This window comes from Lates calcarifer, linkage group LG6 (genome assembly GCF_001640805.2).
Source record: "Lates calcarifer isolate ASB-BC8 linkage group LG6, TLL_Latcal_v3, whole genome shotgun sequence".
Lineage (NCBI taxonomy): Eukaryota > Metazoa > Chordata > Actinopteri > Centropomidae > Lates > Lates calcarifer.
Genome location: NC_066838.1, coordinates 11,462,917 through 11,489,210, shown reverse-complemented (window position 1 = coordinate 11,489,210; position 26,294 = coordinate 11,462,917). Strand labels below are relative to the sequence as shown.

At 39.2% G+C, this 26,294-nt stretch overlaps 2 protein-coding genes across 2 annotated transcripts; both read left to right on the top strand.

Annotated features, from left to right (window-relative positions):
- Positions 1-7,925: 7,925 nt before the first annotated feature.
- foxl2l (forkhead box L2-like) lies at positions 7,926-9,430 on the top strand. Its single transcript, XM_018665867.2, has one exon. It carries the CDS (start codon positions 8,084-8,086, stop codon positions 8,885-8,887), a length of 804 nt encoding a protein of 267 aa, XP_018521383.1. The 5' UTR covers positions 7,926-8,083; the 3' UTR covers positions 8,888-9,430.
- A 1,378-nt stretch (positions 9,431-10,808) lies between these two features.
- On the top strand, positions 10,809-23,293 carry tmem201 (transmembrane protein 201). The gene is made up of 11 exons (XM_018666156.2): positions 10,809-11,049; positions 11,617-11,737; positions 11,857-12,051; positions 12,149-12,328; positions 12,773-13,134; positions 13,220-13,420; positions 17,265-17,485; positions 18,612-18,674; positions 18,782-19,072; positions 19,296-19,424; positions 20,588-23,293. Exons 1-11 carry the CDS (start codon positions 10,940-10,942, stop codon positions 20,683-20,685), a joined length of 1,971 nt encoding a protein of 656 aa, XP_018521672.1. The 5' UTR covers positions 10,809-10,939; the 3' UTR covers positions 20,686-23,293.
- The last annotated feature ends 3,001 nt before the right edge of the window (positions 23,294-26,294 follow it).

Sequence of the window (26,294 nt, the reverse complement as noted above, 5' to 3'; positions counted from 1 at the left end):
CCCACATGGCCCACATGGTACACACCCTAACCATTTGGTTATCAGGTCACCCCGACTGTTACAATGTTGTGGTTTATTGGGTCACTTGGATAAAACAGAGCCATCATAAATCTTGATCTGTGATTTTCCATGTCAAAATGTCTGCACAGGTTTAACTGAAATAATAAGTAATATTAAAGTGACTAAAAGCAATGAGGTACCAGACCCTCAACCCATCTGGTGATCTACAATGGTAAGTTGAAAGGTCTGCGGTAAGAAAATATCTTTTATAATTTGGAGGCGGTAGAAATCTCAAAAAAATTACTCAAAAACCTATTTAAGTGAAACCAACAGTATCTGCATGGCCTGTTAGCACCAGAAGCAAGTGAGTAAGTGAGAAAATGTGTTTTTCTTTTCATAATTTGGGTGAACTGACCTTATAAGTCCTCCAATTTTCAGCTTGTTTACATCAGTGAGGAGGTTTAACAGTGTGGGTTAAGAGAGTCAGCAAAGACCATGTGGTAGCGTGAAGCTCCACTGCCCACTCCAGCAGAGCCCCAGCTGTGGAGCACTTTGGAGAGCAGGCTCCCTTGGTCTGGCCTCCATATGCTGGGGTCTTGGGTCCAGGCTGTCAGCGCAACTCCAGCACATGGAGGGCAGCTGGGGGGCACATGGGGTGGGTTGTGGTGGTGGTGATTGGGGGGTGGGGGGTGGGGGTGGTTCAGCCGCTCCACCAGCATTGTACCAGGAGGACAAGAGCTGAGCAGAACCCAGCAGGAGAGTGGGGGGCCTTTTCTAAAGAGCGATCAACTGGAGCTCCTTTTCTCACACCCCGCTCACTTTACCCCACTCTGTATCTCCTCCTCGCCCCCCCCCCCCCCCCCCCACTCCTCTACCCTCCCTTCCTTGGCTTGGCAGATTGATACACTGGCTGAAATGTGATTTTCTTGTGTGTCTCCTATGAAACTGCGTCCTGCCCCTCGTGTCCCCTTCCCACCCACTCATCCCACTAATCTATTCTCCACTGGAATTAAATCGAGCCATGCCGCTTTGTTTTTCAATCATCTTGTCCACATCAAAGTCACTCATGAGAGGACGGTAAAAAGAAGGAAGGGGCCAGGGACGAGACAAATCTCTTTGGCTTTTCCCTCACACAATGCTTCTCATTTGAATTCCCCCATATATTGCTGATGACCATTCTCAATGGTGCCCCTGATGAAGTGTTGTTTTTGTGGTTCCTCACATGAATTCCAAAGACCCCGGGGATACATTTTCCTCTTTTTGTCTTTGACTTCAAAGTTATCTGGAACGGGACGTGTCGGAATGAAGAAACTGAGGGGGTCACCAGGTCCATCGCTGGATGTTGTTTACCAATCTTTTCACCAAGTCAAGGAACATTAAAACTATGAAGCCACCACGGGGCATAACACAAAACATTTATCAAGCATTGGGGTGTTTTCAGGCCTGAATCCATGTAATGTGCCAAACATTCTTTGTATTTTTGCTCTCGTTAAAAGAAGGCCCCTTTGTTTTGATGATGTTTTAATTCATGGGCTACACCCCACAATGTATAAACCCATAAAGGATCATCCTGCTTACAATTTTTGTCGTTATTGTTGATGTCTGAGGTCATGGTATGGTACAATTCTGTACTGAAATTCATTCTCAAATTCATGAAAATCTGCCCTTTGAACAGTATCTCTGCACGCTGCATTCACTGGTATGATGCCATGAGATAAAACAAACCTGTAAAAATAAAATTCTTTATAATGACCATTATCCTCAGGTTCCTGCATGTTTTAGTTTGCTGTTTATGATAATCTCCTTGATTTTGCATGGATATAGTGTGCACTGTGGGAACAAACTTAATGCATTACAGTGTAACAGGCATCTTTCTCTATAGCTTGAATATATGAACATGTCAAAACATTTTCACATTCAGTATAATCTGATTCTGCAAAAACTGAGAAGATTCATGGGTTCATTCTGCAGCCTCGAAGCGTGTCACTCTGCTGCCCTCTGCTGCCAGAATTTAGAAATACAACAGAGGTCGAGATCACGTCTTTGTTTTATACATTTCCTCTATCACACTATACTAGTACATATTGTAGTGTCTAATTTCATACACTATGCTGCTACTAATCACACAACTACATCACTTAAAGTGCAACATTGGTTGTGGTTATTTTACTCCTTAGTTTTTTTTCTGTTTATCTATTGCTTACCTCTGTCTTATCTCATTTACATTTTTATTTTTATTGAAAGATCCCTAATTTGATGCATCATTCATCAAATGTGATAACATCATGACTGGTGTTACATTTAGATTGTGGCCTCCACTGACCCTTCAACATTCATCCATGGTACAGAGACAATCTGCCTCAACTGAATGTTAATTGTCCTTTTCATTCATCTCCACAAGATGGCAGAGGAGAGGAGTGAATGGACAGTTACTGACTGCATACAGTAAGTGCAACAGGAGTGGAGTGTGGATGGGTCCAACCACAACTGAATACAAAAAGAAGTGAGGGACATTTTCCTCTTTTTGAAAATTGTATACTGAAAATAAATCATAAAATGTATATCATGGCTTTTACAAGCTGTTTGCCTGACAAAGACCTGGTGGGTAAAAGCATCAATTCTAAGTTGAAACATTGCATCAGTTGATATTTTGGAAATTTGAAAATTTCAGTGTGTGGACATTTTCCTTTGAATAAGATAATGTTAGTGTTATCTTCAGGGAACTGAACAAAGGAAAAATGACATTCTAACTCATTTTAACAAAGGCAATCTCTTTTTAATATTGCAATAAAAGTGTGTGAGGGTGCTGAAAAGATTGCTACAAATACAAAATTAAAAATATTTTCATGTGGGAACATGAAACAGTGGTTATTCAGGCAAGGCTGGTATTTGGCAGTGGCTTTATCATACAAATATGATCTGACCTGAGCCACATAACTCATGCCAACTGGGAGAGGCTCAGTTGACTAAGACAGAAATCATTTGTCATTGCAATGTCACAAACATCACTGCTATCTGAGATCAGCCTCTGTATTCCCAGCTGTTCTGTGGAAAGAGGCAACTGTAGCAAAACTTTGCATAACAGCTTTGCAACACAAGTGGTAGCAAGTTGATCTGGAGTGACGAAACGAGTCAAGCTCGACAGTTTGATTCTGTCCAGTAATTATTTGAAAAGATGATATAGATGACAACAAAGTACAGTAAGTGTAAGCTGAAAAACAGTAGGTGATAAAACTCTGTCTGTGACATTGTTAGTCGATACAATGAGACTTTTAACCTCTGCATGCAAGGTGATGATGATTCCAGTAACAAAGAAACTGTCAACGAGCAGTCTGTCACTGAGGAATCCCTGTTGACTTTATCTTGGCACAGAACTCATTCTGATAATTGACAACAGAGTGCAAAAATGTTATTTTTACTTTTGACCTCAATATGAAGGCAAGTATCAGTTCATGAATAATAATGGCTATTTCTAAGATACCTATACAAATAAAATGGCAATCACATGCAATAACATTTATCGTCTTCTTTGAGTTAGGCACATGATAACTTCACTTTAGGCAGACTATGCAAACAAAGAGAAGAGGTGGTTGGAGTTGGGAGTGGTTTATTGGAGATGCGGGTTGAATGGTCCGATTGGCACAGGCCGTCATGTAGAACCCTGCAAAAGGATGCATCGTGGGAGGAGGAGGCATGGGTCAGTGGAATCGTAAACTGAACAGAGAACTTGAATATCTCGTAACCTGACAGAAAGCCACACCTAGTAAGGGAATTGAGCCAACAAGCAATGTCAGAGGAGTGAAAGAAACTTGCCGTATTTTTCATCTGAAATGTGCGTACTTACTCCTGTTTTCTAAACTGAATATTGTGTTCAGGATGGTCAGGGGACATGGGACATATAGCAAGTAACATTTGGGCCTCAAACCTTTTTACTCTGTGCTTCTTGTTTTGACTCTGATGCTGACTTTTTGTCAGCCTGAGTGCCCATCACATCAGATGAAGTGTGTTCTCTGCTCTGTCACTAACACAAGGAAGTCAGTTTTCTTGTAATCCGTGGATTAGGCAGGTCTGGGAGTGGTGCCTAAAATGACTACTGTAAGTTGAGGAGTTGGCTGTGGTTTGTTACATGCGCTTGTGTTCAGACAGAAGCCACAACACATACTGTCATTTCCTTTTATCACTAATTACAGCTTTGCAGGTGCCCTAGTGATGAGTCAAATTTCATTCACTCACCCCACTGAAGTCAAATCACAATGAAATCACTCGTCCCCAATAACCTTACAACTTTGAAGAATATCGTTTACCCAATTTCATGTGTTCTTTGGCGTTTTTCTGAGGATGAAGGCTAATAAGTCTTTTTCACCGAAGAGATTTTGAATCATCACAGTGGAAAAGGTGGTTCACAGGTGTAAATAATCAAACTGCTGATGACTGAACCTCATTTAGTCACCTCACTTTCATGGTCCTGGTATTGTGCACACTGGCTCACTGTGACAATGTCACGGCTCACAGGAACAACTGAATACAACAAAGCCATTGTTGATGTAGCAGGTGTAGTTACACCCGTGCTTTTCCTGATTTGATGAATTAAAATGTCTGCTGTGAAAAACATCTATTGCTTAGAAAATAACAAGTAATATTAGCAAACCACCTCTCAAGAGACAGTATTGCTTTGTTGAACTACCACAAAATTGTTTTGTAAAAGTGTGTAAATAGTGTAACAACTTAATTTTTAAGAAATGAGCGGCCAGGACATTAATCAGTCCAGTGATCCATGTACTGAGATTCTTAAGAGACCAGAGGAGTAGAAATTTAAAGCCTGTGTCTGCAGCTGGACATCACTCATCTGACTTACAAACATCAGGGTATCCTGTTGCCTCAACCCCAATGGGATCGGACCATTTGCAGCTTCGTAGCACATACACATGTCAGCATGCAGAAAGAAGAGAAGTAAAGGTGTTAAGCCATCAGATCTGCTAAGAGGAGTTGGTGTTCTGGACTAGTGCAGCTGTGTAGTCACCATCTGTGCGTAAAAGGTATTCATGGTATGACTGCAGGGAAGGTCCTGGCTGTAACAAGTCGAAAACGCAATGTTTTTTTTTTCTCAAGCGCTCATACTGACTGTGCCAAAAACCTGTCCAGACAGAAAGTATTGACATATTAGTGGCAAACTGAACATAAGAACAGCAGATTAAAAGTATTTATTAAAATGAATACCACCAGTCAGATTACTAAATTATTGCTGCAATAACACATAAGTATCATTACAATGCTGGTTTAGTATGGCACTGTTAACTACTTTACACAACATTTTCAAACTCATAACAGCCATGTTTTTCAAGTCAGTCTGTCAGTTAAATGTAGAGAGAGAAGTTCAGTATTTCCTTCTGGAAGTTAATAGAGCAGAGAGTGTCACAAAATTAAAATATTCAAGTAAAAATGTATTCAGTAACTTTTCATCTCTGTCAGAAAACAGCAGAACAAGAAAGCAAATTATCTAATTTCACAAAATCTAGATTTTACAAATTCATTATTTTGATAAACCATTCCAGTAATAACTGAATTGAATCTTATATCAGTGACATTTTATTACATGAAAATTTTGTTGCCGTAGTGATACGATTATTACACTGTTAACTGCAAGTTATCATTCATAGTTTATTATTGTTCAGTATGGAATTATTTATGCAGATGATTGCAATGATGATATATTCATCTTAGCACATTAATGCACAATAACACGACATAGAGATATTTTGCAATAAACAGCATATAAAACAGTCCACACAGGATTGCACATTTTTAACCGCTGAGCTAGTTTGCTATAGTTCTCCATTAGAAAGAAATAATCAGAGAGAATCAAGGACAAACTTGTTTAAATTCTAATACTGCTGAGAAAATGCTGCAATGAAAATACAAGAAATAAAAACCTTGACGTTTTAAATAAAAGTATGTTCTGAACAGATTGTACCAATGTCATTTTATAGTCAGCTTAAGTTACTTTAACTGTGAAGGCCATGTATCATTTGAAAACCCATCTATAATTCTTGAACATAGCCTCGAAACTTTGTCTTTTTTTCTTCTGGGCCAGACTTGAGGGTCATTTTAGGACAATTGAACGCTGTAACTCCTCATTTCATCTTCTGCTGTCAAAACCCAACATTCATGCTCTTTGTTTTTGGCAGATTTGCTGCATTCTTCTTTAGTCTCAGATAGCTTAAACTACACAGATTGTGTTTAGCCTGGCGCCTCGCTTTGCTCGCATGACATCAGGAGGTAAATCTAGCTTCCCCTGTGAAAGAAAAGGACAGTGGGCTGTCCACGTTTGTCATTTTTATTAGTTATTTAAAAACTGAGAAACCAGAGTGACGTTTCACAGAGCAGATGAGACATATGAGTCTATCAGGAGATATGCTTGCCCATAGTGAGAACATAATTTGCTCCAGAGTCAGGAAAAGTACCTGAACCTTCTAAAAACAAAACCCTGAACGTGGACAGGAGCATCCTGTAATTGATTGCACCATTTTTGTAATTACCTAAATCACATGCATGGGACAAACTGTCAGTTGTCAAATAATTTAGTTTACGGGGTGGCCTGAAGCTTTCCTTCCCTTTAGTTAGCGGTATATGAATGTAATTTGAGGTAGAAAGGATTATTGAATGAAATCATGACATATTTTGACCATTCCAGAAAACAGAAAATGATGCCTTATGCATCATTTTATGCACATTTACCTGTCCTGTCAGCATGACAAGTTTCATATCTCTAGAAACCACAGGATCATAGTGTTTGAATATATATATATATGAGGGCTTGAATTCTGGGTCTCCATAAAATTGTAGTTTGCAGACTACTTGGAGACAGCTTGAGTCTTAGATTCTGTGTTATAATGAACTTTATTCAGATATATTTAAATATATCAAATATATTTTAAAGACATTATCTAGGCATCTGAGTAATTGCCTTTGCTGATGTATCGTGTTAAACACTTATTGAGTGTAAACTCCAATTCATAAACTTCCAGTGGTAACAATGGCCAATCCAAAATATCTTCTAGTCCTTGCCAGAGACGTGGTTGCTTTTCCACTGGTTGCTCACTTTTTGAGATCTGTGTTTCCCTATCAGCTCAGGGGAGACAGACTGTCTGCTGAGAGCAGGTGATCATTATCTACCTCAGTGGACAGACAGGCCTGCTGTTCATGCTTCACTGTATGTGGGTGGTATGCTGGCCTGTGATACCTGCAAGTGCTGGAAATACCCAACTATCATGTGCCTCTGAGTCAATGTGTGTGTGTATGTGTGTGTGTGCGTATTCATGTTGTTTCTTTTACAACTCACTAAAGTGGACAAATATCTCACTAAACAGCTTAAACAACATCTTACTACTACATGCATACATAACCTAACACATAAGACATGTTTGTTCGTTTCAAATTTTTTTAATGCACGTGTTGTGTTTTCCCTATTTGCAATCTCATGGGACCAGTGCTTCAATATACTCAAAAATAATGGATAAACTAATTGAAAGCAAAAGCAAACTGTGATTGTGGTAAAACAAGTTAGAAAAAACTTTCAGGGCTTGTCTGTTCATTGAGGATCAAATACTGTTTCCTATATGTACGGTCACAAGCGGGTTTTTTTTATGGTAGTGGCAAATCATATTTATAGTGAGTGAAATGATCAATTAAGTGAATTTTTCTACACTGTAAATTGACTATGTTATCATTAAACAAATGTGTAAAAATACCTTACATTGGTCCAAAGACTGCAATGTGTGACACTGTTGCAAAATTACTAACGTTACATTTCAGACACCATCTGCGTAAAGACATGATACACTTTGATCGTCTCGCTCCGAAGTGTGAAGATTTCGTGTGACCCGTGTTTCAACCTAAACAGACAGTGCAGTAGTCCCACACAGGCATAAACAGTGTGAGAAACTCGGTCCAGATGAAAGAGGGCGATAACAGCTGGGCTCCGTAGTTATGGGAGGAGTGTGTGCACCTGCAGACACAATCATAGAGCAGCTATGATTTCAGCTTTTTTGCCCCCCGCCGGACGCACGCAGCGGACACCTGAGCCATGGCCGCAGAGGAGAAGTACCCCACCGAACAGGGAGCGCAGCTCCTGGACATCAGCTCCAACTCGCCCCCTTCTGAGCCCCGAGTTGCGGAGGACCCCGGCCAGCTGGAGAAGCCGCCGTATTCGTACGTGGCTCTCATCGCCATGGCTATTAGGGACAGCCACGACAAGAGGCAAACCCTCAGCGGGATATACGACTACATCATCTCCAAGTTCCCTTACTACGAGAAGAATAAAAAAGGGTGGCAGAATAGCATAAGGCACAACTTGTCTCTCAATGAGTGTTTTCTCAAGGTGCGTAGGGAGAACGGGGGGGATAGGAAGGGCAACTACTGGATGCTGGACCCCGCCTTTGAGGACATGTTTGAGAGGGGGAACTACCGGCGGCGGAGGAGGGTGAGGCGACCCTACAGACCCACGAGCGCGCCGTACCTGACCGGGAATCCTGCGTTGGAATACCCGGAGTCGCTTTACCTGCAGCCGTACGTGAGCGGCTCCTGGGGTCTGTCCCAGCAGACCGGATACCCAACAACACCCCAGGTCATCACCGGACACACCCGCAGTTTGTCCCCCAGCGGCCCCATGAGCCCATACTGTCCTCCCCCGTACTTCCACAGCCCTCCCTACGGCGCCTATCACCGCCTCCCGCCCGTGCTGGTCCCGCACAACGGGTGCCCCTACGGCGGAGTGACCCAGCCGATAAGTCCCGACGGAGGCACCGTTTCCCTGGCGTGCAGCTACCAGCAGCTCACGTCCTACGGAAGGCAAGCGGAGGCGCAGTTTGCTCATTCATTTGATCTGTAGGGTTTTGAATTATTCTAACATCTGACAGCCAGTCCACTGACTTAAAGTTCATCTGTTTCACCATTTCACTTCCGCTGTCTGTCGTTTGTCATTCTAAGATAAAATGTTTGGTTTGATATGTTGTACATTTATCGACTATGTGTTGACTGTTTAATGAGATTTTGGTTAACTTTTTTTGATCGGCTATACTTTAAAATGACAAGGAATTAGCCCTCTAGTGTCAGAATTCATCGCATTTGCTTCAGAAATTGCAGCTATCAAGTGTGAACAGCAGTAAGACGTTGATTCAAGTCTGAGGCTCAGTTTATGGCTAATTTTGTCGCCATTTTTTTTTTCATTCCTATCATTCATCATCATTTTTGTATAGGCCTATACATTTGTTACTATGTTATTTATTTCTTTTCTCTGCTTTTATTCATTTCTCCGAGCTGCTGTGCAAAAGCTGGTGACACTGAGGCACTGATAAGTTTTCTTATTCTATTAAGAATGTTTACTTGATGTGAAATACACCATGTTTGTTTAAATAAAATGTTATTTTTGCAATTTTTTAAAAATCTCGTTGACTGACTTACTAGACTAGCTTACTATCCATAATGTATTATTATTACCATTACCATTTTACCACTTTATTTGTTTTTAGCCAAACCTGAAAAATGAAGACAATTAATTTGAAAAACAATAATAAAAGAGTTATATTTAAAGCCAGTTGCAACAAAAGTCAGTGCACACATCATTAGTGAAATTCCATTCTTGTATGTGTTGTAATATATTTTCGGTGACAGATTTGATCCTCCTGGGCATGGATGATACCAGTGTTGGTGTGGTGGTAGTATAAAGCCTCTTGAGGCTAGGAGTGGAAGTGTAGTCGGCAGTTTTGTGCCATTTTGTGACTAATGGTTTTAACAGTCACTGAAACACTAATTTCTACAGATAATCCCTGTACTAAATCAGTAGCACTTACTCATCTCTTTTTCAGGGGTAAATTGTGAATTATGTATGGTGTCAATTATCAAGATAGCCATTGTGCCTTCTGTTATTGGCAGTCTGGCTGTTCTTATACCTCCTAACCACAGCTTATGTTCAGTAAGTACTGATGCATCTTTATGAAGCCTCACAGTCTGGTTTCTTATTTGTTCAGGCCACGTGGGAGGCTGTGTTTTCACGGGTTATTTTGCTTGTCCATGCAATTAACCTCAGTTGGAAATCACAGGTGCAATTAAATTACCTGTAATGATTACAGGTGTACTCACTTTTGTTACACATGGGCATACTCAGTAACACAGGCTATTAAGAATAAATTAAGCTTCCCAACCCGTTCACGCCAGCCTCTGACCTGTAATTCTCAGTCGGTGATATCAACAGTTTCTAATTCCACTTGGCCACAAGAACTACAGACATGTCAGTAAACTGGTGGAAGAATGGCTGCTGATGTTAATTCCATGAAAATAAACTAGGTTAACTTAATACGCTGTTTGATTGTGTCTATTTTACCTGAAAATATTTTATCTGGTGGGACGGTGGGAGCTCTAGGCATAACATAACAATAATGTGTGAACGCCTAGTCGCAATAACAGCTATTTATTTATTTATGTATTTATTTTTACCTATTTTCCCAATTCTCTCGATATTCCCTGAATGCAGCATAAAGCCTGCGAGGGAAAAAGAGACAGCGTTCCCTCCCCCATTCTAACACTATCATGCTCCCTACCTACGACACTATGCATGCACTACCCAGAGTCTGAAAAGGTGAGATTGCGCTTAGTTTTAATAGCGGTTACACCACAAAACACTCATATTATGGCTGAAAATTTTCAGATTTGCATGGTAGTTTGATTGTGGGTGGTTTAACTGAATGGTACAGTCGACAAGGAAAGAGTGAATCAAAACATTGGAACGCGTCCCGGTGGTTACGCACGTTCCGTTTCCGTTACAGGGGCGTGTATGAAAGGGGATCGCTTGCCGCGTGCGCTCTGGCGCCGTGTTTCGCGAAGCCGTTAAAACACTACAATTTTCATATTTTGTTGGCTTGTTTCTTATTATTTTCAGTGGACAATGGAAGCGTTTAACAAACTTCTGTTAGAATATCCCGAAATAATGTACGGAGGAGTAGGATTTACGGCGTTTGTCGCCGGGGGAGCGCTGATATACAAAATTTCCACCAGGTAAGTTAACTTCCAAGATTTTGCAACGCCGCGTTTGTTTTTAGCTAGGTTCATATCACCGTTCGAGCAAGTCGGCAGATCGTGTTTAAATGTGCATTGGTAGTTCAAAATTATGATGTTCAAGATACGTTTTTGGCAGCACATGATGTGAGAATATATCTCCTGTTCCCCGAGAGTGTTGTATTTATCTACGCTAGCCCATGCGCTAACTTTGCTAGCCGTGGTGCTAACTAACCGAGTTTTGTGACACTAACATCAAGATAAATAGCTATTTTCACTAGTTAAATGCAATGCAGTTTCTAGTTCTGGTACTTTGGAAACCGTTGTGAGTACAAATGTACTAAATATTAACTTATGGTGATTGTTAGCACGTGTAGATTGTGTATTACAAACCTAACAAGCGGACTCCCAAACTTCTTCACGCCTTTGGAAACCTTGAAGTCCTTCAGGGACCTGTGTGATTTCTGGATTCCACTATGGGAAACATTTGAACCTAAGAAATGCATCAGCTGATTTGATTAACGGTGTCATGTTGTATGATATATGAACTTCACCTGCTCTTTACAGAAAGAAACCGATCCATGCAAATGTGAACTGCTGGTTCTGTAATGAGAACACAGTGGTGCCATATGGGAACAGGAACTGCTGGGACTGTCCCAGCTGTGACCAGTACAATGGCTTCCAGGAGGTAAGTGGGTGAATTATTTTCTTGACATCCCAGTAGACTGCAGCAAATTATTTATTTCTTTTTACTGATGTTGCAAGATGTGAGTTTTTGTATTGCTTGTTTTGTTGATCTGTCGTCAGAATGGGGATTACAACAAAACCATCCCAGCTCAGTATAAGGCACATCTAAACCATGGTGTATCTGGAAGCCTTCCCTCATCTGAGACACCCCAGACACAGCAGTGGGTCAACTGTCAGATGTTGCTGTGCAGGAAGTGCAATAACAACCAGTCTGTAAAGATCAAGCAATTGGCCTCATTTATCCCAAGGGATGATGTATGTATTTTATATTATTTTGTCTATTCCATTCACAGTGTGGCACCATGTATTGTTATAGCAATTAATGGTTTGTTATAATTTGTGTCTGTTGTAGGAAAATTATGATGAGGAAATCGAAGCCTACAAGCACCACCTGGAGCAGACCTATAAGTTATGTAAGCCGTGTCAGGTAGCAGTGGAGTACTACATTAAATACCAAAATCGTCAGCTACGTACAGTGCTCCTCAGCCATCAGCTTCGACGTACCAGAGACTCTATCAAGAGCTTTGTAAAGGTCAGTGCAACCCAAATCCAAAACCACACATTACACTTGCAACATGGTTACTTTCAATATTGGGTCATTACAAAAATGTACACTATTTTCTTGTTATCCTTTTTTGTTTTGTGTTTGTACTGTATATTATTATTATTTCACTAAATATTATTTTATGGTGCATGAGTTAGGTTTGTAATTACTTCACCTCTTATGTGCATATGCCCAGGGCTGAACTAATGGATTGGAATAATCACAGCCAAATCTTCACAAATGATGTACAAATAAATGAGACCACTTTAGAATCTTTTGTGCATTTCTGATGTTCTTACACAATTTTAATTTGTAAGGCATGTATGGAAAGCATAGGCCTGGGATTTGGCTTCACCCTCCATTGTAGCATAACATAATTTGTTGTGAAAATATCAGGATTTACAATGAAAACACGCTCTCTCTCTCTTACAGAACTCCTACTCTCTGTCTTCTCCCGTGGGGGTCACACTGTTACGAGCACTTGCCTTCCTGATTTGTGCTTTCTTAGTTGCTACAGTTTTCTTTGAATTGCCGGACCAGCCTCTTTCACCTAGTGGCCCACAGACATTAAGTGGTGGGATCACTTCTCCTCCTAAGCCCTTCATTGAATCCACCCCCAAAAACGAAAGCAGTGCAGACGTACCTGTATATCAGGGTCTGTTGGAACTGCTCCCAAACAAGGCTCTAGAAAATGCCAAGCTTGTATGGCAGCATGGAAGGGACAACCAGCTGGCTGTAGTCTCTGTTGGCCTGTTGACTTGTCTCACCGCTATCTTCTTAGCAGGATCTGCAAGGTAAGCAGTCACCACCTCTTTATTTCAGGCAAGTTTAAATTGGGAGAAAACAACTCTGCAAGTTCATGTGTATCTGCATTTATAGGCTGAGGAGAATTGATGCTGTGGCCTCTGTCCTGTGGTTCGTCATTCTGTGCCTCTACCTGGCTGAGAGCTATTTGACTGGTGCCTCGGGTTGGATGGACACAGCCAAGAACTGTATCGTCTCTCTCTGTTGCCTAGTCAGCTTTGCTGCTGCTGTGGCAACTCGCAAACCACTGGGTCTACGAAGAGGCAAATATCAAAGGTCAGAATCTGAGCAGTAATGTTCAAATTGTGTTTGAACCATAGGATTGTGTAAAGCATCCTCTTTCCATGAGAGCGTGTTCATTAGAACCAGATCAAGATGTGTGTTATCAATCTCCCTTTTACCTGTTCTTGTTTCTTAACAAAACAAGGGACATGCTGTTTCTTATTCACTGTCCGCATTTTACCCTGCTCTCTTTGTGCTGTGTGTGAATGACTGTGAGGTTATGGCATGTGAATGGAAACCTTAAAGCATAGGATTGTTCGTGTGGCCCATGATAGAGACAGATGAGTGCTACTTGCTTAATCACGTCAAAACCTCACCTTCAAGCACACATGCACTTTGTCTAAAGTTGCCTGATCTATGTAAAATTTTAGTTAGTATTGATACTCACATACTCTCATCAAGTATTATTAGTCACCACCTCTCAAGATTTATCAAGTCCACGCTACCCAACATGTTATCTGCAAAAGTGTGCCACAGTTTTTTCTTTCTTTATTTATCTGTGACTACTTGCATTGCGACTTCCGTATGAACTACAGCGACTTTGTGATAGACTGGAGTAAAATAATACAATAGGAAATGTAATTTTTAAAACCATTTGAGTGGGATTTTAGCATTCAAGTACCCAACTACCACTAAACTATGCTCTATTATTACTGTCCTTATTTATTAACAGTCTCATGTAGCTGTAGGTTATAACTCATTCACTAACTACAGCTCATTGCATGAAATACTAATTTTTCATGACACTGCAGGCCATACTCAAGATGTGGTTTTTAAATAATCCCATTCCAGTTGTTTTGCTTCACAGCTACAATTTCTGACAAAGAATGTCTTTGGATATTTCCACAATTAATTGTGAGTCCTTCGAAGCCACTATTTACGTATGACTGACGTCTTTGAAGGAACACAACATCAGTGCTGAAGCAACTGATCAGTTCTCAAGGCAGAGCTGGAACATTTTCCCATGCGTGATATGTGGTTATTTTTGTAGTGACTGCCATTGCATTTTCAACTTCTTTTTTTTTTTTTTCACAATGAGAATGTTAAAACACGGCAGTCGCTGGTTAATGTGCTTATTGTCTTTTGAAAATCTTTTAAAACACTTAGCTGCCTTGGAAAAGCAGTGACTACTTTTTTAAAAAATTCTAATAGTTGAAACGTTGTTCCTTGGCCCCCATTGTTGTGGTCTTGTACCCCAGTGATTTTCTGTTTGGGTTATGTGTCAGCAAATGATCCCTGCAGAACATTTTTGTTTTGTAGACTGCACCTGTATTCAAGTCGGCTTTATTTATATAGCCCAATATCACAGATTTGCCACAGAGGGCTTTACAGTCTATACAGCATACAACACCCTCTGTCTTTGGACCCTTAAGTCAGGTGCGATGTTTGTTGCTCTCCACTGTGCCCTAAGTTGCAGTGCATCTAGATGACTACCTGGCAGGTACTTACCTTGTCTTGGCATTTGTTTGAGGTAATCATGTCAGAGCGGTAGGCGGCCTTGTTGGGTCAGTGCTTGAACATGCAGACACAAGTGCTCAACTCACATGTTGTGCTCACGCAAGATGAGCCATCACAAACTCAACAGTATTAGAAACACTTGACTTGCACGGTTTACTCTAGAAAGAGTTATCTGTCATCATAAGATTTTAACTTTTACTTCACCTGATCACTTCTAATAATACTGAACTTTCCTTTACCAGCACTGTAACAGGTTGACGTATTTAAAACACTGGTGGACAAATCTGATTGAGATGCATGTGCTAACATTTCACCATGCAGGTGAACTTCCTTCAACCTATTTTTCTTATATTTTGTAGGAACGTATTGAATGAAGGAGGATATTTATTTGACAGTAATGTGAAATGGCATTACAAACTAATAGAATAGATTGTATTTGGTGGGTAGAGTACACTAGTTACAGGGTTTAAATTGCATGTTGTGTTGTCTTGTTGATGGATTTGTTCTCAAACCAACGCCTTCGTTACAGCAGTCTCAAAGCTTTAAATTGCTTGTTTTTGCAACAAAAGTGTAAGACACTACAGAAGTGTTTGTAGGTTACAAGGAAAGTATTGACTCAGTATTATTTATTACTATTCATACAGTGTAATTTGAAGCTATATTTGACTTTTGCCTTGGGAAAAAATGCAATGCAAAGATTGTGATGCTATAGTCTCTAATATAGCATCTATCAGTAATGACCCAGAGTCGCCTCCTTTATTTTTCACAAAAGAACTGCATCCTAAACTCTTTGACAAAGATAATATTGCAAAATTAAAACACACACACTCACTCTGATGTGGGTAAGATAGCTAAAAATGTTTGAACAAATCATGGTGCACTGGAGAAGTATTGTGATGTGTTTTAATTTTGATGGCCTTACAGTGATGCAAGGTCTGCACGTGGCTCTGTGTGCCTTGTCAAAGTAAGATGTTACATAATAGTACATTTTAACCTTTTTGTTTGTACATGTAAGATACAACTTGACATGTATTATGCATGTTTCTTATGCTATGATATATTCATAACTCATATAGCCTGGTATTTGGCTCTGCGTGATTTTAAAGAATTCCTGTATCTACCTGATAAACTGTTACCCTTCATTTGTATCAAGCATTTAGCTCTAGAAGTACTACACTCTAACTTGTATGTTAATTCTAAATGTAAGTTTCCAGATGCAACTATAATACATTAATTAAATAATTGCCACAAACATGTATTGTGGTGTTTTAACAGTGATTGCTGTAGAACTACCTTTTTACTAATGGAACCGTGAATGTTAATGTTTTTACTGCACTGTGTTGTTCTAGAAATCCCGTATGTAGCTGAAATGTTATTGTGTCATATTTAAATGTTTTAGTAACGTGTGTTGCAGAAACGCCAAAAGACTCAAAACTTCTAAAAAAGAGAGGTTACTGTGCAAGTGCATCTTGGTGCAGTTCAGCACAATTAAGCATTAATTAGCAGTTACGAGCTGTATTACAAATAAGCTAATTAAATATATCTCAATTTGATTATTTACCATGTATTTATACATTCTGTAGCAGCCTCAGAAATTGAGCTTTTACAGTGCTGAAAGGTTTCCTGCAACATACCCAGTGAAACATAATGTTTTGGGTGCTTACATGCTGAAACTGGGTGTCTCGCTTTTAATGTCAGGCTCCAATTGGAAGACTTTGTAGGAATGCTTGCTGTACATGGAATGTAATAAAAACCTGGTGAAAGGATATGCCTTCTGTTTGTTTTTCGTCAACACAAACACATAGTCTTGTCCACTCGTGAATGTTTCTGTTTGGTTTGAAATGTTAGCTTTATTACACAGCACTGGAGTTAAAGGAAGATGTCCACTTAATGTTGTCAAAGACTGCTGGAATAGTTTTTCTAGAAAAACAAAGCTCGATCACTACTTGGATACATAACATCTATGGGCCTCATACTGTGTGTTGTGGGAATGTGTGATAGTTGCGTTGTGTTACTGGGCAGCATTTCTCCTGTAGTCTTTGCTCTCCAGGCACTGTCAGCTGCTGCATGTTGTTCAACAGCTGCAGCAGCAGGTTAGTGACAGCCATGCCACAGACTGCTGCCATTAATACAGAGCTCTCATTAAATGGATATTAGAGCTGTGTGCTACAAAATTTGTACGCTGACTTCATTGTAGACACCTGTTGTACCACGTCATATTTTAATGTCAAGATTGACATTGCTGTGGAACAAAAGTCAAATTTTAGAACATCTTTCAGCACAATGTTCTCATCTTCAGTAACTGTTCTGTGGTATTGAAACATTGATGTTGTTATTTTCATTTCTGGTAGTAGACCGTTGCGTTGCTCTTGTCTTACAGATACCTTGCAAGCAGCTCTGCAGTTCCCTCGTTCAGCAGCCAGCCTCCTTTGCTCTCTCCGGACCTGGCAGACTCCTTCATCCCCACCCCACCCCCGAACCTCTCCAAGCTCATCAGCTGCAAACAGAGTCCTCACAAGTGCAGCGATTCCCCCTCCTCTCTGCCCGGGCGCCTCAGCAGAGCCCTCAGCCTTGGGACCGTCCCGTCCTTCAAACGGACAGGTAACATTCCAATTATTTTACAGTTTGAGAATCATTTACTACTAGCAGATCTTTCTGTACCTTTTATAGCATAATCTAACAATAATTTGTTTTTATTAGATGTGATGCAATGTCAGTTAATTCTGGTGTAAAAACTCACTGCAGATAATTGACAGTGCAAATTCTTTTCAAGTAGCTGGTCATAACCTTCAACAGGGACAAGTGGAAATATTCAGCCCACTTTTGCCTGCAGTTCTTGTTGCATTGGCTTCCCATATCTGCTCAGACTTGTTTGATCTTGAGCTGCCTCTTGCAATGTGCTGCCTTGCATTGAAACAAGATTTATAATTGATAAAATCCAATAGCTGTACTCTCAGTTTTTGCTGCCTGGCATATAATAGCTTTCCAAAAAATATGTCATAAGGGTTTGGTGTGAGGTGCTTTTCTGACTAAACTATTAACTTAATATTTTACAGTTTAAAAAAAAACACACAGAATTTGTGGATGCTGTTTCGATGTGGCGTCACACATTTCTTAAGCATTTCTTTCTGTTGCTCAATTTCTTTGGCCAACATACACACTATGTTATTATATATTTTTTTACAAGATTATGCATTTAATTTTATGGAAGTAATTTGATTCTACAATAGATGGCCCTGTCGTTGTATATTATAACTTAAAGCTGTACTATGAGCTGAAATTTTAAATTGATTAGTCAGTTAGTTGATAGACAGAAAGCTGATCAGCAACTGTTTTTAAAATCAGATGTAATTTATCAAGCAAAATTACTTAACATTACAAGTTCCAACTTCTCTTTCTTATGTGATAGTAAGCTCAGTTTTGGACTGAAATGTCTTTTTTACATTTTACTGTATCAATTGATAATTGATAGTGAAACTTTTTTTAGCACCTGGGGGCAGGAAATCATCTAAATAACCTTACAGATAAACCACTACAAAGTTAAAGTAAAAAAAATTGATATGGCTTTATTTGTTCATCATAAAGTTGCCTATTTTTAGGTTTTATCAGGCACAGATGGAGTTGTGTCTCTGACCAGCTGACACAAACTGTCTAATGCAGTTTTTCGGAAAGCCTGTGTTGGTTGTAGTCAATGGTGTGATTGTATGTATGTTGTATGTATTTTCAGATTCTGGTTACTTGTTTAGTGGAAGCCGACCAGCCTCACAATACAAAGACTCCCCGCCCTCAGGTATTCTTTTGTACTCTTTGATCCATACTCAACCTTGTATTTTACACGATTCCTAACCCTTTCAGAACCCTTGATTGACATCTTTCACTGCTTTTGTTTTGGCATAGACTACTTTTCACTGATGTCTGGGAGCCGCCCATCATCCCCGAGCCCCTCTCCAACTCCTTCAGTAGCTGAGTCATATACATCCAGCTTAGGTTCTGCCAGACAACGCCGTCCTCTCATCAGCCCTGCTCGCCTCAACATCTGTAGTCAGAAAATATGGCTTTTCTCAACAGAGCCAGAACCCAAGCTCTCTCCCCCACCTGTGTCTCCATTATATTCCACTGTAGGGCCAGCTTCTCCTGTTTACAGTGGCTGCTTTTCCCCTGACATATCACCCTTCCAAAGCCAAAATGGTGAGTACACTTAAGGCTAAACTGTTTTAAAAGTAAATGGTTGTTGCACTGCTGTCATTCATGATACTACCACCAGATGGCAGAGTAAAACACTCTCAAATGCTACACATAGTGGCTTTAAAAGGAGAGAAGATTTCATATTCATCAACTTCATGCCCAGATGGTTTTATATATGGCTTCATGATTAATTGATTCCATGACTTCTTGATTTTCCTGGTTGCAGATTTGAGTTTGAGACCCGGCAGTGTGATTGGTCAGGAGGAGAAGAGCGAGACAGGCAGCTCCTCGGGGTCCTCCTCATGCCTGGTTGGCACTACAACACAGGTGCCAGAGAGCCCCCCTCCTTCAAAAGGTAAGCAGTCTGATTTAAACATAGCAGGCAGAATTAAAAAAAAATGTAACCCTCGTCCTAGATGTACAGATTTTAAAGGATAGGTTCACTTTTTTAAAGTCTGTCTTTAAATAATATTCACTTGCTCATTTGGGTCATTCCTTGTCAAATCAGACAGAATCCAGGGAAGTGGTTATAGCACTGTCTCAGAAGTTTGTCTGTCTATGTTTGGGTCCCAAGACTAAGGCCTGTAGAATATTGTGTGTGTATGTGTTCAGTTCCAATGTTTGTTTGTTTTTCTGGCCCCTCAAAAAGTTTCATCTGGTTTTATCATGTTTAGGCATTAATATCTTGATAAGTATTATACCTAGCTTCATCAGACTTTGTAGGATGGAAGACAAACGTCCTTGGTGCCTGAGCCCTTAAAAGTTGAACTGCATGACATTTTATTTTCTATAGGGTCTTAGATTTGGAAGAGTATGCAGAATTCCTAAACAAGACTTATGTGGAGGTATTACAAGCCTCACTTTTTGCATATCCATGTGATATCAATCATGGCTGTTTTCTTCAAATACATTCTCTTATTAATTTTTTGCCAACAATACCACTAATGGACATGAAGATATTAAGAATAACACACAGTGAGGTTTGTTGGCATTTTTCAATTATTTTCATAGGACCAAAGTGGTAGCTAGAAGGGCGGAACAATTAATTTTTAATTATTATTTGTATTTTTAACTTTTGGAAAAAGTCAGAATGTGTCACAACATACCATTATAAATAAAGCATTAAGGGGTTGCAGAGGTTCCCTAGCCTACAAATCATACTCTCCACATGTGAGGGAACATACTTGTTTGGTACAAACCCTCATCATTTTTATATTTTAAAATAAAAAATAAAAAAAACATTCCCACTAAAATCATGCCTTGTATTTTATTTATTTGTTCAAAAAGCAGGGCCTTCCCACATCTCTACTTATGTATGTTCCAGCCTCTGACATATTGATTGGTGTAAATAAATACATTTACAGTTACACTTTTCTATAGGCTCATTAATGTAAACTATATTCTTAATATCAAAGCCTTTCTATAGAGAGAGGCATTAACTCTCATAGAGATGCCATATTGATGCATAGTGATGATGATTCTGATTAAATTAATGTACTTTCTCTGCGACATCTCCAGGTTTCCTGAAGCGTCTTATCTTGCCAGGACTTTTAACAGTGAGCCTGGCTGCCAATCTGGTCTTCGCCTGCCTCTGTATGTACCACTACTGGAGATGAACTGTTGATGGGTCTGCTGCTCTTATTTTGTGACCTGCACAGAGTGAGTCGGCCAATAGCCCTTGACAGCCCTGTCATGTCTGTAGGTCATTCAGCAATGCCAGAAAACTTCTGGCAGTTTCTTAATGTTTGTTGGTGCTTAGTAAAAATACAGATGTCAGCTGATGGATCTCCAACAGCAATACCTCCTGTTTGATTGGCGTTATGAAAAGACTGTATGGTAATAATCAAATATTACGCTTTTGAATTTGTTGTTCATGACTGCTCGAAAAATATTTTGGCTTTTGTGATCTGGCCTTGTTTCGTCTTTTTGTTTGTTGCTGCTCCTGTTACATAAACACAGGTGCATGTATAATTGATTTTTAAAGGCTCAGTTCTTGCACTGATGCTTAATGGCTCTTTACAAACCACGCTGTGAAATGTGCAATAAACATATAATATTCAGTCGATGCTGCTCTGACACAGAGGGCCATGTCTTACCCACTTACTGTAAATTCTCATATATAAAAGCTGATATTTAACTAATGGCCAAGTCGCAGAAACAGACACTGGGGCAATTAGCTGTAGCCTACTACAACATTATACTGATTTACTCAAGACAATGTGTAAATATTGAAGAAGTTGATAGTTCACAGTAATGGGGGTACAGGGCAAACTGGGGATACAGGCCTTTCTCTGACATAAGCTTGTCTCAAATAAGAGAACTAAAGAAAGGCCGTGGCTGCTTTTTTGAGAATTTACGGTACCGGTGCAGTGCCCGCCAAGCTGGAGTGTGACCCTGGATGTCATCAGTGATACCATCAGAGGGTTCTGAATTCAAAAGAAATGGTAAAAGCAAGTGCTGTTAAAATAAACTGAGGAATCTGACGATTTTTTTTTTGACATCTGCTCATCAGTCAATGCAGCACTTCCTTGGGTCCTCTGCAAAACACTTATATGGTTTGAAGTCATAATATTAAAACCACCTGCCTAATATTATGTAGGTCCCCCTTGTACTGCCAAAACAGCTCAGACCCATTGGGGCATGGACACTGGACCTCTGGGGGGTGTCCTGTGATGTCTGGCACAGGTACATTGGCAGCGGATACTTTGGGTCCTGTGGGTTGCAGAGTGGGACCTCCATGGATCTGGCTCGTCCCAGCGCATCCCAAAGACATGTGGATGGTGTGTGTCAAAGTAACATCCAGATGAATGCCAGGACCCAAGGTTTCCCAGCAGAACATTGTATTGTAACGAGATGATTAATGTTCTTCACTTCACCTGTCAGCGGTTTTAATTCTGTGGCTGATCTGTGTATATCTCACAGTGAACCAGGTCAATGTCATTTACTACAGAAATAGTTCTCTTTCTTCAAACCATTTCATTTTCTGTTCTCATACATAAATCTGTCCACAGGCTAGTTCGTAAGGGGCAAAACTCCTAAGGTCAAGTGCAATATTAAAAAATATTATTTCTAATCCATAAAAACAGATCTTGTTCATAATTACATGACTTTTGAATAAAAAGGCACAGAGATTCAGAAAGAAGAACTGAGCTGTAAAATTTATACAGACTTTTCCAATAACTACAAACTATACATGTTAAATTGGAAAGACTTTTGCACTTGTTTTTCTGAATGGTATTTCCAAGTTTTTTTTTTTTTTTTAATGTTTGCTTGTGTTGTATTTTGAATATGGATACGCATATGTATGATTTGATATTGTTCTGTTAGAGATGAAGAGCACAGATGTTTGAATTATTGTTTGTGTGTATGCTGAACATGTGATTTACAGTTGTGCATTTGGACACCTGTAAGATGTGTGTAAACGAGTTACCATTGGTTTTGCCTGTTTAAAAAAAAAAAAAAATAATAATAATCATGTTTTTGTTGTTTTCTTGTGGGTGTTTATTTTCCACATGAAAAGTTTTGTTTTGTTGAAAGAACTTTCACTTGATTTATGAAAGGAATATGTTTGTTCTCTTTGTGTAATGAATGGGTTATGTGGTTTTTCTCAGACACTTAATGCTAATATGAATTTGTGGTCATTTTGAAGTGCACTTGTCAGTTTGTTTGATGTTTGTTATTTTGAGCCAAAGTAAACTTGCTACTGAATGACTTATAAATGACTTGGAATTGTCTAGAAAACTATAATTAGACAACCTTGCAACGAATAATAGTTTTTGAAGACTATTATACATCAACATTCTGGATACAAAATTGTGCATCTGTATGTGACGTGTAACCCTGCATATGTATTTCTTTTCTGTAGGAGGCTTATTAATTGAAAGATCATGTACATGTTGAAATGTAAATGTACTTTCAGTCATCATTATTCATATAAAAATGTATTTTTGAATTTGTATTTATTTTTGAATTTGTATTTAAATTGTAAAAGTGCACCATGCTTTTCTTCACATCACCATTTTGTTTAGTCAAAGGTTGTCCATCTCGGACTCTTTTTGTTATTATTTTCACTAATGTTTTGAAGAGTTGTGCTCAGCAGTGCAAATGTTTGTCTGCAGAAGATGCTTTGTCTGTGTGATTGTAAGGAACAACATTGGCTTGTTTCATCTGGACCAATACTTTTTGAATAAACTGTTCTTTTTTTTTTTTCTTTTTTCAAAATTATGTTTGTGTATTGAATCTACTCCCTGTCCGGGCACAGTAATCTGCTGTTATAGGTGAAACTCGCCCCCTTGTGGCACTAACAGCACATTGTACCCTTCATTCATTTGTATCTTTCCCCCTTTAGATTTGCATTTAATCTGAGTTTTAAATTACAATCTCAGTTGTCTCAAATAACCGCCATATACTAAAAATCCTTAATAATGATTTTGGTTGCCTTCCAACAGCTCTGTCCTTGACTCTATAACTTTGTAAACCAGAGTCTTCCTATAGAGCAAGTTTCTATGAAATTGAAAACTTGAACTGCTGCTGTGGCTCAGGAGGTAGAGCGTGACGCCTGCTGATCAGAGGGTCAGTGGTTGAATCCCTGGTGCGACCCCCTGCTGAATTATCCTTGGGCAAGATACTGTACCCCCAAGTGTGTGAATGGACGTGTATGTGCTAGAGCGCTTCATGTGTATATAGAACAAGTGCTGTATGAATGTGTGTGAATGTCAGCTGTTGTGTAACAGCAGTGGTTTGACCAAAATGCTGACATACTTACACATTCACAATGATGATATTAACATGCTAGTGTTTAACAGGGATATTGTTTACCATTGTTACCATCTTAGATTAGTGTGTTAGGATGTGAACCATTGCTAACAAGCACTAAACATGTCAAACTGAAACTCTGAAAGTTTCAGCTGACGAGAGTGTCATAAGGGATCACCAAAGATGATATTATTACTGTTCATCTTTAGGGGAGCATGAATGTCATTAACTGTCATTACAATCCTACCAGGAGTTGTTTAGATATTTCAGTCTTGACCAAAGTGGTGGTTAGTAGCGTGACTAAAAGGCCACCTTTGACTTGACAGAAGTAGATCTTTTTTTTTTTTGGATTTTTTGGAGAAATTCCTGAAGAAGATTGATCGCAGTAATATTTTTGGTACATTTGAATGTAGATTTACAGAATTAAACACGTGAATCGGCACCTATGAGAGTCTCAATTGATCTAATTTTAGCTCTTTATGCTACTTTTCCCCTTTTAGACCTCACTTCTCTTTGACACAATAGACCGTCATATCCTGATTAACCAACTTCAGAATATAGTTGTGTTGTTGTGTGTGTGTATATTTGTGTGCCTCTAAGCATCACCTCTTAAACTCACTAATTAACACATTATATCTGGTTTGTTTAATCCCTACAAAAACCAAAGTTTTGCAGTTTTGTCATTCACTTTATACCCAGTTTTTTTTTTTTTTTTTTTTTGCATATTACATTTTCTGGCATTCTTCTGCTATCGCTTCTATTCATTTTTTATTGTTTACTTACGCTTTTCAACCTGCATGGTCATTTGAGATAAACAGCACATTTCTTTAGAATTTATGTCAAAATGACAATACTGCTGTTACACAATCCAAAAACAGAGAACAGGACAGGAAAAAAAAGAAGAATATGCATTAAAAAGAAGAAAAAGCACCAAAAGAAAAAAAAAGCAAAGTACAAGACTATTTTACTCTTTGTCTATTAGGACCAGCACAATTATCCAGGAAGAGAAGAGCCCCCCCCTGCAGTTTCATTCAAATCCCAGCAGAAATAATCTTAACTCTGTAACACTTTTGTATGAAGCACAGTATTGGGGTTCGAACTCGAGTTCCTATCAAAGACGGTTGCGCTTCCTGTCAGACACAACTGATAAAAAGGTTCAACTGTGTACCTTGTTTACAGACGGGGTTTTTCTGGCTGCAGAGTTGAAAATAGTTTACTTGACTGCTCTGGGGTGATGGGTGGGAAGCAGGTTCATACTCTTCAGTCTGCAGCTCTGGCCAAAAGTTTCTCTTCTGCACAATCACTTCCTGTTTTCACCAGCTGGTCTGAAGTGCACTCACAAACACATGTTGTGTTTTTCAGAATACAAGAACAGAGTCTGCCAGATCTTCTGCGCTCACAGCAGTAGCCTTTATGTTGTTATTCAACAGGAAACCAGAGCTTTCAGAGGTACTAGACCACCATGAAGGATTAACACCTGCAAACCAAACTGCTAAATAAACACAACTGATATATTTTGTATTTTTCTATTTACCTGTAATATTATTAACCTGTAATATGTCTTGCTAAGAAAGTCTGGTATACATATTAAATCAAACAAATGATGTACTCTGCGCATCAAAGAGAAGATAGTTGTAGTTGACACGTTGTGCTGTTGTTGCTATTTTGTGCTGTTGTTAGCCCCACCATTTCCCCTTTCTGCTGTTCTACTACTGCGGTTTATGTTCCACTTCCATGAGAGAGGTGTCATTGTTCACTGCCTGCTACAAAACTAAAGCTGTCACTGGTCCTCTGGTTACCATATGGATATATAAAAAAAGGAAGAAAAGTTTCCCATACAAGAGTTTCACTTTGATTGCAGACATCCACCTTTCGTAAACTTCAAATAAATAAAGGCTGGAATAAAAGTAAACTGTGAACGTTAGGGGTTGTCTGGAGGCTTTAACTCCCAATGTATTTTTTGATTTAAAAAAATGTTATTGGCTAAGATTTAGGAAACAATGTCATATTTCACAAAATTATTTCTTCTTTTTTTTTTTTACATGTTTATCTACATTTTGGAATTTAAAGACCTTTTCTTTTCTAGAAACCTCCTCTGTCTTTTACGATGGGTTCCATATTCTTAAGTGCATATTAACAAGATGTTCATATACACAGTTTAACATTCTTTTTTTAAATAAAGACACAGTCACGGTTCAGGGGGGCTAAGTGACACTATTGTGCCTGGAAATATACTCAACTTCTGCCTGATTTACAAGAATTTCACAAACTGGTACACACCTCTGGTCTATTTTGGGTCAGAGCGTGTTAGACTTCTGAAACTCTGCAATGGTGGAACAAAAACAAGAGGAGAAAGTAGTTATTGTACCTTTATGTTTGCATACTAAATATTGTTATTGCAAATCGTTGTTAATATAATTTCTCGCTGTGCTCTTACTGCTTTCTTAATTTAAGATACATGATGCCCTTG